The 18,173-nt window shown below is 38.8% G+C and overlaps 1 protein-coding gene across 6 annotated transcripts in view; it reads right to left on the minus strand.

Moving 5' to 3' along the window:
* Positions 1-18,173, minus strand: part of ush2a (Usher syndrome 2A (autosomal recessive, mild)) — a 216,882-nt gene that overhangs the window by 123,230 nt on the left and 75,479 nt on the right. For all 6 annotated transcript variants that reach the window (XM_063477546.1, XM_063477553.1, XM_063477570.1 and 3 more), the window contains exons 28-30: positions 14,350-14,456; positions 12,888-13,011; positions 3,018-3,148 (exon numbers count right to left, since the gene is read on the minus strand). In XM_063477546.1, coding sequence (XP_063333616.1) covers positions 3,018-3,148; positions 12,888-13,011; positions 14,350-14,456 — 362 coding nt within the window. The remainder of the gene's footprint in view (positions 1-3,017; positions 3,149-12,887; positions 13,012-14,349; positions 14,457-18,173) is intronic.

Consider the following 18,173-nt stretch of genomic DNA (forward strand, 5'->3'; position numbering starts at 1 on the left):
ATACCAATCACACAGACACACATCATCTTCAAAAGGACACAAACATGCACATATAACCATCAAAGTGTTGTTACAAGGCTTTTTGCTACCTATTAAGTATGACATCATTGTTGTGATCAGCTTTTAGCAAGCAGCCAAAGAGTAATGTAGTAAAAGAAAAGTATGGGTAGATGCACACAACTACACAGACGCACATGTGGTGATGAAGATTTAATGATGAGATCAATAAATGTATGAATGCCAAAGTATATCAGACTCTGACATCTTTACTATCTTTGCTAGACAGCTCTACTTAACAAGACAATGGGGGAGGAGTCTATTTACTTGATTTTTTTTAAAACTCCTAATGCACACACACACACACACACACACACACACACACACACACACACACACACACACACACACACACACACACACACACACACACACACACACACCCATACCCATAACAAGCACCTGCCCAAAGAATAGTAAAATAGTAGTGGAAGCAATTGGCACTCAACTCTTCTGGAAAGTAATATTGAAATAAATGTATAAATAACATTCGATTTAAGATGGTTTTACTGAAAAGCACTGATATTTCATATTGTGAGGAAATGTATAGGATCAGACAATATGTGTGCTAAAAGCAAACAGTTTGATGAAACAAAGGTCTGGTGATGAGGTGGTGTGAACCTTTGATTGGTGCTGTACTCAAATGATTTGTGTGTGTCCACTGTTGGATGCCCCAGTGCCCATTCTCTTTAATATACAGTATGTGATAGAAGAAGTCAACACACACACACACACACACACACACACACACATAATATAAAGCACTTATCCAAAGTGCTGCATCTGTGACTTTCCCGCAAATACTTGGCAGCTTATAACACAATATGAGCATGAAGTTTTGGTGTGTTTGTGTGTGTTATGAATACATGTAAGAGACAGACAGAATGAAAAGGAAATGTGTGTGGGGTGTGTGTGCATGTGTGGCCATCTCTCAACAGAGAGAAGGAGGCGACAAAGGATGAAGTGGTTTGTCACTTCTACATCAGATGACATTTAGATCTGTGTTTAAACTTTCTTAGTGTCCTCATGTCAGTCAAGTCTTCACACACTAAAACTGGCATTTAACCTTTTTTAAGAACAGATGGAACAAATGGTCAAAGAAAGCCTCACACAATTTTGTCATCTCAAGTTCAAGTCTGATGGTCGTTTGCTGTAAGTACAAGCAAACCTGCCCTTTTAATCTCGCTAGCTCACCACTAAGGAGTGCACATGTGGGGAGAATAAAGTTTGACCTGAAGACAAGTCGCTCTGAGTTTTTTTCTTTTTCCTTTAGTCACCATCTGATCAAAACAGGGTTTATCTGGATGTGCTGCACCTCATAGATGACTTGTGGGGCCTTGTACTGCTCTACACTTGCACACTTTAAGAGACGCCTACCTGGACATTTGTTGCTATAAAATAATATTGTTTGGATTTTTAGTTTATGAGACCCGTTTTCAATGTAGAAAAACCTGGATAAGTCACAAGCTTAAATTTCAAATTTTGTTGATTTGAAAACATCTGTTGATCGACTTTTTACTTCATCATGTCAGTAAATCTTTAGTTATTTCATTTTCTCTTGTGTTGATAATATTACTAAACTGCCAGGATTCCTGTCCTGATAATAAAATGACTAGACCTATCAAATAAGTGATATCGGACAAAACAATAATAATCAGCAACAAAGAATAAAGTCATAACTTGCCATAATTTTTTATGGCCATTGCAAAGAAACACCTCTTGCCTTTAAACCAGTCTGAGTCTGAAAAACGCTGCATGTTTGGCATTATGTGACAGACACCACAGCTCCATGCATGGACGCACTTGTACATTTATAGCTAGTTGCTGACACATTAACCACTACTCACCTGCATCAATAAAGTATAAACTGCCTCTTTTACATTTTGAGTGAATGCTTTTTTAAATGTTCTTGAGCTGCGATATAAGTGCGTGTGTGGCAGCTCACATGTGCACGTATTTATGAGCATATCACCTGCCTGTGTCATGCTAAATTACCCCCTCCCCCCTGCATTGGTAATCCCATTAGGCTAGCTCAACAGGCTAATAGGGGGAAGTAATGGGCCCAGCTATATGTATCTAGGGGAACACTAATAAGCCATGACTCCACTCCTACTGTTAATTACCCCAAACTAGCCTAAACAAAGGAATCAACCCAGTTGGAGAAGACACACATACACTCCATCACACATCTAGCAACATAACCACAGACACACTCATCAACAGTGATAGTCAATGATCTGTTCAGTGACATACACCCATCTGCACAGACAGATATAACCCATAGTTACATTTTGATGAAGAGTTTTTGATAAAGTATTGCACAGTGATACTAATGAGAAACTAAAGTGTGTATGTGCATGTTTGTTTGAGTGTGTAATTAGTTGGTGGCCTGATGGAAGTATGTGTAATCATCTCCCATCATCACTTTCATCATCGAAGTCGTTGACTCTTTAACCCTTCTACATGTGTCTGTATGGATGGATAAGGAAAGTCAGGCTGTGTGGCTGTGTGCATGTGTATGAGTGTGTGTATGTGTGCGTGCATGGGTGCAAAGCTTAATTAGCTTGCAATTGGTATTCGCGCGTGGTGACTGCAGGGAATGAGTTAATTGCAGTCCAATTCAAACGTTGACACACTTTCAAAGTTTTTCCCCTTTCCCTGCCTCCCTGACAGAAACCAATGAGGGGCTACAGATCACATTTATTAGATGAGAGAAAGTGAGAGAGAAAATGGAAGAGACTTGGAGAGAGAGCAATACAGAAGGAAAGAAAAACACAGGTGAGAAAAGTGAGTAGGTATAAGGAGTAGAATTAAATGGGGGGAAAAAATAAGGTGTTAGACAAAAATGCACAATCAGTAAATACAGATAAATACAGCAGCAAAAAAATATATATGTTGTAGTATGGCGTAATGTAAAAAGTTTCAATCACGCAGAGACGCTTTTGAAACACATTACCTACCTGTGGGTCAAACAAAAAGTAGGGGCGTCCGTTTTTTATCTGAACAGCCAAAAACTCTTCCTGATTTCCTGGAGAGAAGCTGCAGAGTAGCAGGCCATCAGGGGCCCGAGTCTTAAAACTCAGCTCAACACCTGATACAAAGTGAGACAAGGAACAAGATGGGGGAGATGGACATTTAGTAAAAGAGAGAGACAGCCTAAAAGAGGATTTTAATTCCAAGTTACACATTATCTCAGCGTTAACGCTGACCACAGAAAGTTCAGGTTGCCTACAGCATGTATTTTAAATAAAACCCTCACTGCTTGCATCAAGATTAAGAGGGTCATTAAATTAATTAAATGCACTTGATTAACTGATCACCAGCAAGTGTGGTCATCTCTATAAAAGCAGAAGTTTTGGCAATTTCCTGGTATAAAGCCTTCAGGTGTGAGATGTTTGGCCATAATGCACATCATATACCAAATATCAAGCACGGTGGGAGTGGAGCCAGCGGAACTGAGGACTCATTGACCATGAACTGTATATCAAAGTATTCTAAAGTCATCCTAAGCACACTAATGAATCTACAATAGAATCACTGAAAAGAAAATAATCTAAGTGTTGCAATGGCAGAGTCCAAAGTCCAGAACTTAAGCCAACTGAAATGCTGTCCATAGACAAATGCCCATAAATCTCTATGAACTGAGAAAATGCTGTCAAGAAGAATGAGCCAAAAATTCATACAGACTACAGTTACATTGTTATTGTTGCCAAAAGTGGTTCTACAAACTACTGAATCAGGGGGCGTGCTTAGCTTTTTACCATATCACATACAAAAGAGTCTTATGAAGTCTTTTTTTTTCACAGCTGTATATATATACACGCACACTGTCACAAGAACCAACAAGACTCTGCAGGGATTGTTTAAACTCCAGTCTGAGATGTCATGTACTCACATAATGCTTACCATTAAGTAAAAAAGAAAGAAGAAGACTGATAAATGTACATTTCTATCAAAATAACTGTTTCCCAACAGCACTAAACCTCTAAGCTGACCTCATTTCCTGTGTAAGCCAGCCGTCTAGGATAATCTTACCACTAAGATACTTCAGGGAAAACATGAAGATTGATCTTAGAAGACACACCTGCTTCCACAGTTTTGGAAGCTTTCGCTTGTAATGTCTTGCTTTTATCTCATGATACCACAGCCTTCCTTTCTTTATCCTTGTAGGATAAAGTAGTTAACAGAGAAGTCTTTAAAGTGTCAAAGACTAGGGTTAAGAGAGAGAATATGATAGCACAATGAACTGAAGTTTTGATAGAAATTAAACATGAAATTAAATTGATCATTTTCTGACTCCCCAAACTTTTGGCCGGTTTAGTTGCCGCCTTCAAAACAGTTTTTTATCAGTAAGTGTGTTAGGAAAAGTTTCTATTGCTTTCCTACATTTTCAAGTTATACATGTAGCATTAATCTGTCAGAGGATTTGTGGCTCAGATCTTAAAAGACTTTAAAAAAAAACTCATAGGGAAATGCTAAACCGCTAAAATGTCTGAATTCTACCTTTTTCAGATAATTCTCAGTTACACTAGTTTCAATTGGAGAAGCCTAAAAAATCATGCCACCTAAAATGACAATGGATTTGGGATCTGACAAAACAAAAGATGAGGAATATTCAGAATTAATCCTTGCATTTTAGTAATGTGGGAAATTTGCAGGTTCTTAGGCCAGCAGAGCCTTTAAGACACACGTGCACACACACACGAAACATTCATCCAGCGTGCTGCCTTGTCATGTTACCATGGATCAGAGATTTGATCTTAATCCACTACTAGATCCACATAACCACACAGACCAAGAAGGTTTATGTGTGTGTCTGTGAGTATGTGTGTTTCTTCAGCTCTGTCTGTCTCAGTAGAGAACAGACATATGGGAAGATCTGAGGAGACCAATGCAGTCAGTCCAGGGTTCATCAGAAGCAAGTGTTTGCAAAATAATTAGTGTGTGAATTCTCTTAAAACAGAGAGAAGTCAAACACTATACAGAAAACTCAAAATGAATACAGATTATCAGAGCTCAGATCTCAACCTTTTTACACAGTTTTGAAGTCTTTTCTTGCTTTTTGTAACTGGATCTATTGTTATGCTGTAGATGGTTGCAAGAAGCAAAAAGAAAGACTTGAGCTGAGTTGTTTTTATATATCTTAAAAACATAAGTATACCACACATGACTATAGAAAAAACCAAACAAAAATAAAGGTAGTCTGAACAAGTTGTTATGTAGAAATAACCATAGAAGGAGCCATTGAAGTCAGTCTGTAGGGTTTCATGCGTTAGTTGATATGGAAGTTTATGCAGATGTGGAGCTGGAGCATGTTGGGATCACAACGTGAGGAGTTTTCCTGAAATAAATTTGAGAATGTCAAGTGCTACATCTGCCAGCACATCTCCACTTGTGGCAAAGCACTTTGGTCAGATGACAGTCGGAAACATTTACCTTCTAATTGGATTGTTTGGACTGAGGCCACATTGGAAAACTGTGTGAGCTGCATCTGACTTAATATACAAAAGTGGTTCAAATCAGAAATGAAAATATCATGTCATGTAGAATCTGAAAAACAGATGAACTATAGGAGCAGGTGGCCATGTATTGGGAGCAAGCAGCGGTGTTTTGCTGCAGTTGGAATAGCTACATGACCAGTCTGAGCGCCAGACAAATGTGTTGGGCTGGTTCCTCTGTCCCGCATCTACTCCCTCATGTAGAGGGAGATGTCTTTCAGGATACAGCAGAAGCATGCCGCTGACCTGAGGAGTGGGTGCTGCTGTCTGGCAAAGCCCAGGTGGCGCTCTCAACTTGAGAACAGATTGGCCGGGGTTTAATAACCTGTTGGGGAAGTGTGGGAATGTGTTCACAACCTTTAGTGGTGTGTAGTGTCTGCACTGCACTCAGCGGTGACTCTGACTCTGGAGAGAAGGAGATGGCAGGGCCTTCTCATGAGGCCCCACCGGCTTCAGTGATTCACTCCACCGAAGATTTTTCACTAGAGCAGCCTTGTGATGGCACCTTACTGTACACTCAGCCTTTGACCAAGTGATAAGAACTGATGGTCACATGGTGCACCCCGACACGCGTTGGCCTACCCACATTTTATATTGATTAAAGATAGGCTTTATTGAGTGAGTCGTGATGCTCACACAGAAGAGGAACACACTCAGGTGGCCTTCCCAAAAGTACCTTTGCACCTTGAGTGCATTAGCATGGACCTCATTTGGCTGTTTCAGGTCATCTCCCAAGTTGGCATCCCAAAAGAAATACTGACTGACAGAGGCACTTCGTTCTTGTCTCGCACACTTAAATAGCTGTATGAATTACTGGGCATTAAATCTGTTTGGACCAGCATCTACCACCCTCAGACTGACTGGCTGGTGGAGCGAGTGGATAAGACTAGAGTCAGACAATTTTCACTATGAGACAAAGTGCTTATATTACTCCCCTCTACTAGCTCACAGTTACTCGCCAAATGGCAAGGAGGCTTTGTGATCACATGGCAGGTGGGGGATGTAGGCTATGAAGTGGTATGGTCTAACAGGGGAGGAGGCACACAAATATATCACCTCAACCTCCTCAAAGCATAGAGAGAGCTTGAAACTACTTCTCTGGTGAGTCTGGTAAAGGAGAGAGATGAGTTGGGGCTGGAGGTGCCAAACTCCACTATTCCCACCTCCCTCCATTGTGATGACCATCTCATCTCTCATAAGCTCCTGGACTGGTTAGACAATAATCACTTTTTCATGACGCTGGATTTTACCAAGGGGCTACTGGCAAATTCCAGTGTCTAGAGTATCTAAAGAAAAACAGCCTTCTCCATTTCATACAGTTTTTACCAGTTTCTCACACTTCCGTTCAGCTTGTTTGTAGCCCCAGCCACCTTCTAGCGCCTGATGGACCAGGTGCAGATGGCTTACTAGCCTAAGTTGGGTGATGGGGGTATGTGGCGGAGTGTGGTATCTGGCTCAGCTGTAGGGGAGGGGTGTAGCAGTTGGTTCAGGGTGTGGTGTCAGGAGAGGGTGACCCACACAGCTATTCTTCATCGGCTGGTCATGCAATCCCTATTTCAGTACTATACCGGGACCTGACGAGAGAGCGGTGTGTGGTGTGCAGAGTAGAAGGACGCAGCTGGAAAGTACCAAAGAAAACGTATTGTGGAACACAATGAAAATAAACAGCCTTCAACGTGCAACGCCGTGTGTGGGGGTCCATCCACATATTGATTAACAATTTGATGATAATCATGAATTACTCTACACAGACATAAACCCAGTAAAGACTGTAGTAGTATCCAAAGAAAATGAATAAAACTGTTCTTCACAGTGGACTGGCATTCTGTACATCAAGTAGGCATGTGTCATTTACATTCACGACCTTGTCACCACGATGAGTCAAGTCATATGACAGATACCTGATATTACATTACCCCTCCTTAACCTACTCTCTTAAACCCTTTTTCCTTCTTCTGCTTTTAACCTCTCTCCTTCTTTATTACCTTTTCTTTCTCCTTTTCTACACATACTACCCCCTCTCAGTTTCTTTAACCTTGCATCTTACACACACACACACACACACACACACACACACACACACACACACACACACACACACACACACACACACATATTTTTTTTCAATCATGCTTTTTCCTGCATCTTGCTTGTGTACCTGTTAAACTTCTCTAATGCTGCACTTTTGTGCATACAAAAAATGTAGACAATATACAAAAAAATGTAGACAATATAAATGTGTGTTTTACATAGTACATAGTTATTGCATATATACACCCACTCTCCACCAATCCTATGGAGAGGAGACAGACTCAAGGGCCAAACATGCTTTCATACTATGTGTTGGTGAAAGCACAGTTAAAAAACACAGATCTAAAAATGCCAGAAAATCCTATAGAGTGAAAGATATCAGTGTAGCGAAACTGTAGTTCTTCTGATTTAGGGGCTGTTAAATGAAATAAATGAAATACATTTTTTTTTAAAACTTACATAAAAAAATCTGATAATCCATATAGTGTGTCAATAAATTCCTGAAGCCATACATGGAAGTAAACTTGTAAGGAAAATTAAGGGTATGTACAGATTTTGTACACAGTTTTTGTGTGAGTCTGCATTTTTGTGATAGTCAAAGTGTTATCCAAGCATGCTCAAATGTAAAGCATCTGTGACACTGCTCATGCTCAGCAATACTTCCTTCAGATTTCCCCACAGGACTTGTGCTACTTCACACTGACAACCACTTTGGAGCCATCAACAGACAAACCTGAGCACACACCATGACAGGTGATTCTGTTACGCATACAGCACAATGACACACACACAGAGACACACACTTATAGACAAAGCAGTACATATACACACAAGCACTTTCATTGTGCGATCGAACAAACACAATACCCCAGCAAGCACTTACAGAGAATGCATAATAAAGCCACACACGGTCAAACACATGCACAGAAAAATTGCTGCTGTTTATGTTTTACACTAGTATACACAAAATTTTTAAGGCAACGACTTCAGTTAATGAAATGTTAAGACGACTAATATACTCCAACATGAATTACTTAATATCTCTAATGTGCTTTTTTCCCGAAAAGAAATTATTTTTACGTTTGTAAAATGCTGATCCAAAACACAAATTATAAAATATGCCTCAAAACAAAAGCCTTTGCCACACTTTTGTGCTACGCAGTATTTTTCCGCCCTGACCAATGTGAATACTTCTTGTTTTGGTCCAGTCCTGCTATATAACACATTTCAAGTTTAGAAAAAACTGCTTTAAGGTACAACAGAAAGGGGATGATTGTTATGAAGCATTTATTGTCAAAACTGTTTTCCGGAGAGGGCAGTGGGGGATAAGAACCCCCTCTCTAGTTGTCTTTTCCCAAAGCAAAAAACAGCACTTGAAAGGTTCTCCCCACTGTGTGCTCAGTGGGTTTCTGACTATAAATTTCCTTTTCACTGGAAGCATAAAAATCCAAATTTATTAAACCAGAGAAAGGTGTTGGACCCTAGTAGTGGACCACAAAGACAGTATGTTCATTCCACTCTGCAATGCAAAAAATGAGTGCAAACACACTGACAACTTGGTTTTTCTCTGAGACCAGGTAAAGAGCCAGTCATAAAGTTTGCCCGAAGGAAGAAGCACACTCTCAAAAGGCTCCTCCACCTTCTTCTACAACATGCTGAATACGAGAACTAAAATGCTGCTTTGATCAAAAAACACAGCAGTTTTTTCATGAGTGAAACAAGAAACATTTTGTGAACTATAAGCACATAAAACCAGCCACATTTACACAATCAACTTGATGTTAAGTAATAAGAGTTAAAGTTCATTTTTTAAACCGACTTTTAAATCAATTAAAACTAAAGGAGCATTTCAAAATGAATTATTAATTCTAAATAGTGTACTGTGTTGTACTCTCGTTACCTAATCAAATGAGAAGATTCATGTTATATTCCACAATATGAAACATTAACACTTAGTTATGTTGAGCCATTTACAGTTTTAAGTAGTTTTATTTATTAGGTAGTATTCTTTCATGTGCATTGTTTCTCCTCTCTGTCTCAGTAAACAGTGGAGGTTGTGTGTAATCATCTACACAACATAACCTGAATAACTCCAGTCATGTTAGCTCTCTGCTGGCATTAATCAGAGCCTGGCGTATTAATGAGAGCGCGGCAGCTAGCTAATTACACCCATAGATTCTGCAGCAGCCCATTAAATATACAAATGACAGAATTAAAGAGCCCAGCCTCTTCTGATTAATCTTTAAATGGGGAAAAACTAATGATGTCTGTGCAAACTTTCCCTTCACACATTTCTCCCCCTCTCCTTCTCAACGTCAGTGCCTGGCAATCAATCATATTAATTAGGGAAAAATAATTTGTATCATTTAACATTTCCCTCTTTCCTGCTTAGTTGTTGCAGTAGCAGCTATTGCAACAATGTGCTGTTTAAGATGTGTCTGGATATTATCCAAGTCTATTTGTTCCTGCATTCATTTTTTTCTTTTTTTTTCCCCCTAACATATTTGTGTGATGTTTCATCTCTCTTCATTTAATGTGGGTTAAAGAAATGCATCTGGATTAGCAAAAATATAAGCAGAACGTCATCTGCATTTCAAACAGCCCATTTCAGGCCCAGTGAAGAATTACTAAAGTGAGGAGAGAGGACTGTGTAATCTATTTTGACCCATTTCAATTTAAATACATTATTTTATAAATAATAACATATGCCTGTCTTAACTGAGAGGCAATGTCCTTAATTCAAATATAAGCATGGACAGCAGAAAGTCAGGAGAGTTTTAGACACAGAAACATAATAAATAAGATGAATGAAGTAACATGGATTTCTTGAAACAAGCACTTACGAGGTTATTCATATTGTAGCATGACTGCATATAGTTATAATCTTGTTTTATCTAAAGTAAGATTCAGTGAGGGAAATATTGACTTAATGCTTCTTATTAAGCTTTAAGAAGCATCTTTAAACACACGCGACCAGACTTCATTTATGGAAACATGCACTCCTATCACAGTAATTGCACATGGAAAAGAACCTATTTGGCAAAAATATATCTTTATATTTTTTAATAAAGTGGCCATAAGGTAACAGGTGAAAGGGCAAATACATGCTAGATAATCTCAACCTTAACTAAGATTTAACATGTAGAATATTGACCCTGCTCAATGATGTGCCCTTAGTTTGCATGTAGGATATAGAAAGCTTGAGGAACCTCAATAAATATTAATATTCCTAAGATGATGTATGACGTTGACAGAGAAAAATGATGATTTGTTGTTTCATATAGAAGGCACATCACGATCTTCTGAGACATCAATGCTGCTAGGCAAAAACAAAAAGTTCCCTTTAGATGTAAAAGGACCTCAATTCTAAGCAATACCTTATAAAATCTTTGTGACATGCGTTGTGGGGTATGGCGCAGTCCACCTGAACAGATAAATAGTGTGCAAACATTCAGCAGATAGAAAAATGTTACATTTGTCATTGCTTGAGTTGCAAGGTTTCCACAAGACAAAACGATTGACGAGTCTCTCCTTTTTGATCAATTGACTCTCGAGGGGGCATTACACTGCATTACATTCATAATCTAATTTGGCTTTGATTTGTTCGCTGTTCCGTGCGCTTCGATGGGAATAATTGTCTGTAGATGATGCTATTAGTATTGATGGTTGTAAAAGGGCGATGGTTTGAGGACTGCCGACACATTGATGGTCCAGAATAGATCCGGTCTGAAAGTGATTGTCTGATCCATTACCCTTTATGAAGGAGGAGAGCAGAGGAGATGAGAAGCGCCCCTCAATAGCAAAAAATCATCATCTATTTGCTGGCAGCATTTAGAGAGATCTATTTACCTTTGTACTGGAGAAGCAATGATTAGATCAAAAATTTGAATTCCTTGCTTTGGGATAAAAATACAGGACTCAGTAAGTAAAATTAAGAAGCAAGAAAACAATATAGGAGACAGGTTGGTTGGGTTTTTCTGACCGCGCACTCGCTCAGTATTTTAAGAGTTCAACTGCCTTTCATGAAAAACATGAAATAAAGCAGTATTAATATTAATAACCAATTGTTTGCAAAAATAAAACACAGTACACAAAATGACATGTTAAGGAAGTAAATTAAAGCAGCAGAAGTCAAAAAGGAGACCAGAGATATACTTAAAATATTCTGTCTGAACTGTGAGCTTTATAAATTATATTTGATAAATATCGTTTTACTTACACTGTGTTCAGCCACATCTATGTTAACACCGGCATTAGTCATAACATTTAGAGACTACTCATCCTTTTAGTATATGTATGGAAAGAACAAGCAATTACAAAATCAAAAAAATATATATATACTAAAATAGCTTATAATATTTGAATTTTTACAAATGTGTACAGCCTAAACAGAACATCCTTCTCACAGTAGTCTAATCAACCATTATAAGAAATTAAATGTTGTGGGAAATGTGAATTTCATGTTAAATGATTGCAGAATTTGATGATCAATCACAATAATTAAGCTTACTTCTAGGATTGAGTTATTACTTATTTAGTATTGAAGTGAAGGCAAAAGCAACACCAGCCTGCTCTCTGAGTGTTTCATATGATATGTCTCCATAACAAAGTCTATTAAAACTTCAGATTCAGAACATGAACATGGAAGATATGGTGTACATGGATGTCTACTTTACGGACTGCAAACATACTGTACTTTGGTATTTTAGATCAAGCAAAATTTGATTATAGAGGGAATCACATTTGAAAACTTTAATCTACTCAAAGCCAGGAATATGTCATACATTTAGGAAAAACTGCTTGGCCACAGATTTTCTTTTTTTCTTTACTTTTTATGACACAGTATTAAAATATCTTGGAAAGGTATTCTCTTAACACCAAAATACATTACTGGTGATAAAAGGTTTGTGTGGGACAGTGAAGTAATCTCAAGTGGCATCATAGAGCTTTGCTTGCTCAAATCCCACTGATTAGTATCAGCAGTCATTAATTATGAGCGTCAGACTGGGTGATGTTCTCAGATGAAGCAGAACATGTTTGGCTGTGCAGCTCAACCCTCTAATGATGCTGGTAAACAGAAAGATAATTGTCCTTTAAGATGACTGGGGAAGTCATTCTAAAGGAATGTCACTTGAACACTGAGAAGACGAGACAGTGCAGTCAGTGTACACTAAAAAACACAGGGACGTATGTACAAATCCTGTCACATACTCCCATACACAGTACACAGAAATGCACATATACATACCGTCTATTTACTAATAGACAGACACCTGCACTCATCTAAACATCATTTCTTACCTGTAAAATCGGTGTTGCTGGGAAGGATGTCACTGGGGAACTGATAGTAACTGTTTCCAGAAAATCTTGTTCCTCTGACAACTGGATCTTGTGGGTCAGAGAGAGAGACATCTGACCTTTCCACCTCAAAAAACCAAAATATGATAATGTATAAATATCTGGTATCTAGTATAGTGGTAGTACTCAAATTATAACTGCAGTCATAAATTGTAGTTAATTATGTTTAGTATAAAATCACATACTAAAATTTTCCAAAAATAATAAACTGAGCAGAATGTTTTTTGTTTTTAGATGACCATGTGTATATCAAATGCATTAAAGCACTTAGGGCTATGTGGGCTTGCACTCTCAACATGGCACAGATCTCTTTTTTACTACTTCCCATGAATCTCAGTATCAGTACTATTATTCCTCTATTTTAGACATAACCTGTGTGGCAGAGAATAAACAGTGGAATCATAGGCAGGAAGTTCTCATGATTTCTACGTACACACAGTGTGAATGATGAGATGACAAACAAAGACACACATTGGGGTTATTTCTCACTTCCAGCATGAAAAGAAAGTAATGTAGACTGTGCCAGTGAGAAAACACAGAATCTTAGCTAACTTTGTTCAAGTATGGAATGATTTAGACTTTAAAACATTGACATGGTGGTAGCATTAGCTTTAGCCCCTGGGAACCACACACATGAGTGCCAACTTTTCAACTTAATTTAGGCCATATCTACAGTCATGCTTGTGGCTAGCATGGGTCTAGGCAAGGCAATAGATGAAAACAGTTATTCATTACTGTTAATTTCTGTTTAGCTGCAAACAAAGACAGACACCCTTAATGACCTTATAGTACCATATAACCTGCAGGCGTACTTGTGGTTCCTGGAGTATGTAAAAGTAGAATAGGAGTCAGAGCCTTCAGCCTTTAGGTCCCCCTTCTGTGGAACCAGCTTCCAGTTTGGATTCGAGAGACAGAAACCCTCTCTATTTTTAAGATTAGGCTTTAAACTTTCCTTTTTGATAAAGCATGTAGTTAGGGTTGGATCATGTGTCTAGGCTGCTGTGGGATTCCCATGATGCACGGAGTCCTTCTTCTTCTTGAGTGTGTTTATAAACCTCTCTTCATTTAATTATTAGTTATTGTTAATCTCTGTCTCTCTTCGACAGCATATTTTTTGTCCTGTCTTTATCCAATCACCCCCAACCGGTCGTGGCAGATGGCCGCCCCTCCCTGAGCCTGGTTCTGCCAGAGGTGTCTTCCTGTTAAAAGGGAGTTTTTCCTTCCCACTGTCACCAAAGTGCTTGCTTATAGGGGGTCATATGATTGTTGGGATTTGCTCTGTTTTCTTTGTATTATTGTAGGGTCTTTACCATACAATATACAGAACCTTCACACAACTGTTGTTGTGATTTTTGCGCTGCATAAATAAAATTGAATTGAACTGAGTGTAGGGCAGTGCTCTTACCTGATATAGAGGGTATGGTCCATTAAGTTGGGCTGGGGGGTCCCACTCTATCTGAATGGTAGTTTCATTTTCTGGATATAATCGAGGTGAAGACAGTCCTGAAGGTGCTGAGAAGCAGAAAGTAAAGAAACGGAAAGGATGAACAGAAAGTGAATGTTAAATCAATGAAATATGAAGCCATTGTATTGTAAATGATGAAACTTTTCAAAAAATTTTGAAAAAGGGGTGTGCTTATTTTTATTTGGCAGGACCTCTTCTTTGAACATTTTCGAAGACAATTGGTGTGGTTTTGAAAGCGAAATGGTTTCCCACTCTTGCTTGATATAGAATTTCAGTTGCTCAACAGTCAGGGCATCTTCTGTCAAGTTTTTTACTTCATAATTAAACTAAATGTTCTCAACAGGTGGCAGGTTTGGACTGAAGGCAGGCCAATTCAGTATCAGTGCTCTTTTACTACAGAGCTGTGGTGTTGTAATACATTGTTTCTCTGCAAAAACTGTCTATGTAAAAAGCTATGTAACCACAGCTAATTTACCCAAAAAACATTCAAACACATTAAGAATAAATAAATCTTGTGTGATTGCACGTTCCTTCAGTAGAAGCTTATTTCTTTCAGGCTACACAAAAGTACCATTTTCATTTAATAGAAGATCAATTTAATTTCCTTCGTTCACTCAAGGTGTTAAATTAAATGTCCCTTTGAAACATACTGTAAGGTACTGGAGAAGCAGTTTTAACACATAACATAAATAAATCTACCAGAGACTAGCTGATATAGGGAGGACAGATTTATAGGAATGGAGGAAAAAGCATAGCAAGTGATAGCCCGGTGTAGAGATGGGAAAGGTGTGTGTGTGTGTGTGTGTGCATTAAGTGTCCTTTCATGGTAGTGTTTCTCTTTAGATGTGTGGGTGTGTTTCAGTAATTGTCTAAATGGTTCGTGGTAGGAGTAAATTAGCTTTCAGTGACAACCATGCGGATTATCTTTAGTGTGACTTCTAACAGAGCCCTTAAAAGCAAAGTGGACAGCTTGTTTGGCGCCTCATCTTGGCACATCAAACCATAAATTACTGCCAATCGATAGCTTACCAGTCTATTGATATTGAGCTAGTGTGACATTTAGAACACTGTCAGTGGCACACACATACAACATGGCCCTTGCTTAACACTGTGGTGTACTATTTTTTTTTTTTTTTTTTTATGTATGCCATGTTGGTAAATAAATCTTCTTCTTGATATGAGTGGGTAGAATAGTGATGCAGGGGTTTGAATCTGCCTGCCTTTCTGCGCAGAGCTTCCATGTTCTCCCTGTGGCTCTGGTAATTCCTCCCACAATCAAAAGGCATGCTTATTATTCTAAGTGTGAATTGTTGGTCTGTCTTATATCTTGTCAAAAAGTGGCAACCTGTCAATTTTTTAGCCCACCTCCAACTAAGGAGGACCAACTTTATGTTAATAAAAAGATTTGTACATTAGCAGCAAAATAGCACAACATCAATATGAAAGTAAGTTTAATGATCCTCTGGGATCATCAAGGCATTTTCACCCAGAGGACTGCCACTCACTGGATATTCTCTCTCTTTCTAACCATTCTCTGTGAATCCAAGAAGTTATTTTGCATAAAAATCACAGTAAATTAGCAGTACTCAGAAAAGCCCTTCTGACACCAAAAACCATGCAACGTTCAAAGCCACCTTTATACCCATTAACCCTTCTCTATACATGTCCAAACCATCTCAACCTTGCTTCTCCTACATTGTCTCCAAACTGCTCAAACTGTGCTGTCATTTTTACATACTCATTTCTAGCCTTGTCCGTTCTGTTCACTTCCAATGAAAATATTTGCATCTTCAACTCTGCCACCTCCAGTTTGGCTTCTTGTCGTTTTTTTAGTGTCACCATCTCCAAACTACACATTATAACAGGTCTCACAACTTACAAACCTTCCCTTTACTCTTGCTGCTATCCTGTCAAAATTCACATTGTACAATCACACTGTATTCAAAAATCTAGTTAAAAAGTCCACTGCCCTCCCTCTTAGACATTTCCATTTCCTCTTCTGTCTCTTGTTTTCTTTATTCATCAGCTCCTCAAAGTATATCTTCTGTCTTCTCAAGACACACTCGTCACTCATTAGTAGATTTACATTTCTATCCTTCAACATAGTAATCTGCTGTATATGCTTTCCAACTCAATCTCTCTGGTTATGTATAAAAGTTCTTTTTCTCCTTCTTCAGTGTCCAGCTTCACATACAACCCACTGTAAGCCTTTGTCACCTCCTGCTTTTCTTCATCTCCTTGACTATCCCACTGTTTCTTTGCTAACCTCCTCATTTGAATACGTTCTTGTACTTCTTCATTCCGCTGCCAAATCTCATTGTCTTCTGTTTCTTTTCTGTCCAATGGACAGAACGTGTATTCTCAGAAAAGTGGTTGCAGGAGGTGAGCTGGCATTTGTTTGAAGCCAGCTCACCTCCTGCAACCACTTTTCCGAGAATACGTGCTTCTTTTGCGGTTCGGACTCCTTCTGACATTTCTTTGGAGGTGGAGGAACACCAAAGTAATTGCTTAAAGGAGCTTGCTTCTTCGACATCTTTAAGAGTTCTAAACAAATGTCTGTCCTCCTCCTCTTATCTGGTGCGCGTCTTTTATTTTGACAGCACATGTGCACCTGCGGACCACTTATGTGCACCCCTGACTATACTTTCTTTGTCATCTGGTGACTCTTCCGTACCACACAGAGCCTGTATCAACTACTCGCCGAACTCTGAACGACATTCTTCCTCTGCCTTCACTCGCTTCCTCTTCTTGATACCTAGAGCCATCATACAGACTAACATCTGATGCTGCCTAGCTACATTTCCCCCAGATAATGTAGACATAATCTACCTGAATGCACCTTCCTCCTTATATATGACCCATGTTTCTTCTTCTTGAAATCTGTGCTTAACAGGCAGGTTAGAGGTAGCAGCCAGTTAACATGCCCTCTCTATTTGTGCACCAACATGCCAAATGTCATCCAGTAGCTTATGTTCTTTGATCACTTAATCAGTTATTGCATTACTGGGGATAATAATGACCAGGTTGTATTTTGACACAAGTCTAAAACACAATAAAACCTGGACACAGATGTCCATATTAGAGAAAAACATTTCAAATGTGACAGAACTATAGGATAGTGTTATCGTTGTTGATAGAGTTTGAGTGTGTTTTCATGTTTGAATCATGAAAGACAGTTTCTTTCTTACTGACCAGGCTGATTATAATATCTGGTTGTATATTTTCTGCATGTCATGTATTCATTTATTGTATCTGCTTGTTCATTTAGTGAAATTTACTTAACATTATGACACATCCAGTTTGACAAAACCCACTTGCTCTATTATGAGTATATGGAAAAACACACCACACATACATACACAAGGTTAACAGTCCACCAGAAAGGTTAATTTTAGCTGCCGACATGGTAATGAAGCAGCTAAATCATGGGCCAGCTCCCAGGAGCAATTGTGCGTGTGCGTGTGCGTGCACGCGCGCGTGTGTGTGTTTCCTGTTTTTACAGCAACTGACATGTCTTAACAGGCTCTTAGCGTACAGTTACACCACGCACATAAGCACACCACTTATTGACATGGCGATCCCTTGCCATGCATATTTCTCTTCTCAAGAAGGGCCTCAGGCCAATTATGCGTAAATCAATAAAGTTCCTGTTCTGTTGAGTGGTGTTACAGTGTGAGTGCACGTGTGTGTATGTGTCTCTGTGTGCATGTCTTGTAGAACAAGACTTTATGGATGTAGGATACATAAAACATCACCATCGGACC

Source organism: Pelmatolapia mariae, linkage group LG1, assembly GCF_036321145.2.
Source record: "Pelmatolapia mariae isolate MD_Pm_ZW linkage group LG1, Pm_UMD_F_2, whole genome shotgun sequence".
NCBI classification, from domain to species: Eukaryota; Metazoa; Chordata; class Actinopteri; order Cichliformes; family Cichlidae; genus Pelmatolapia; species Pelmatolapia mariae.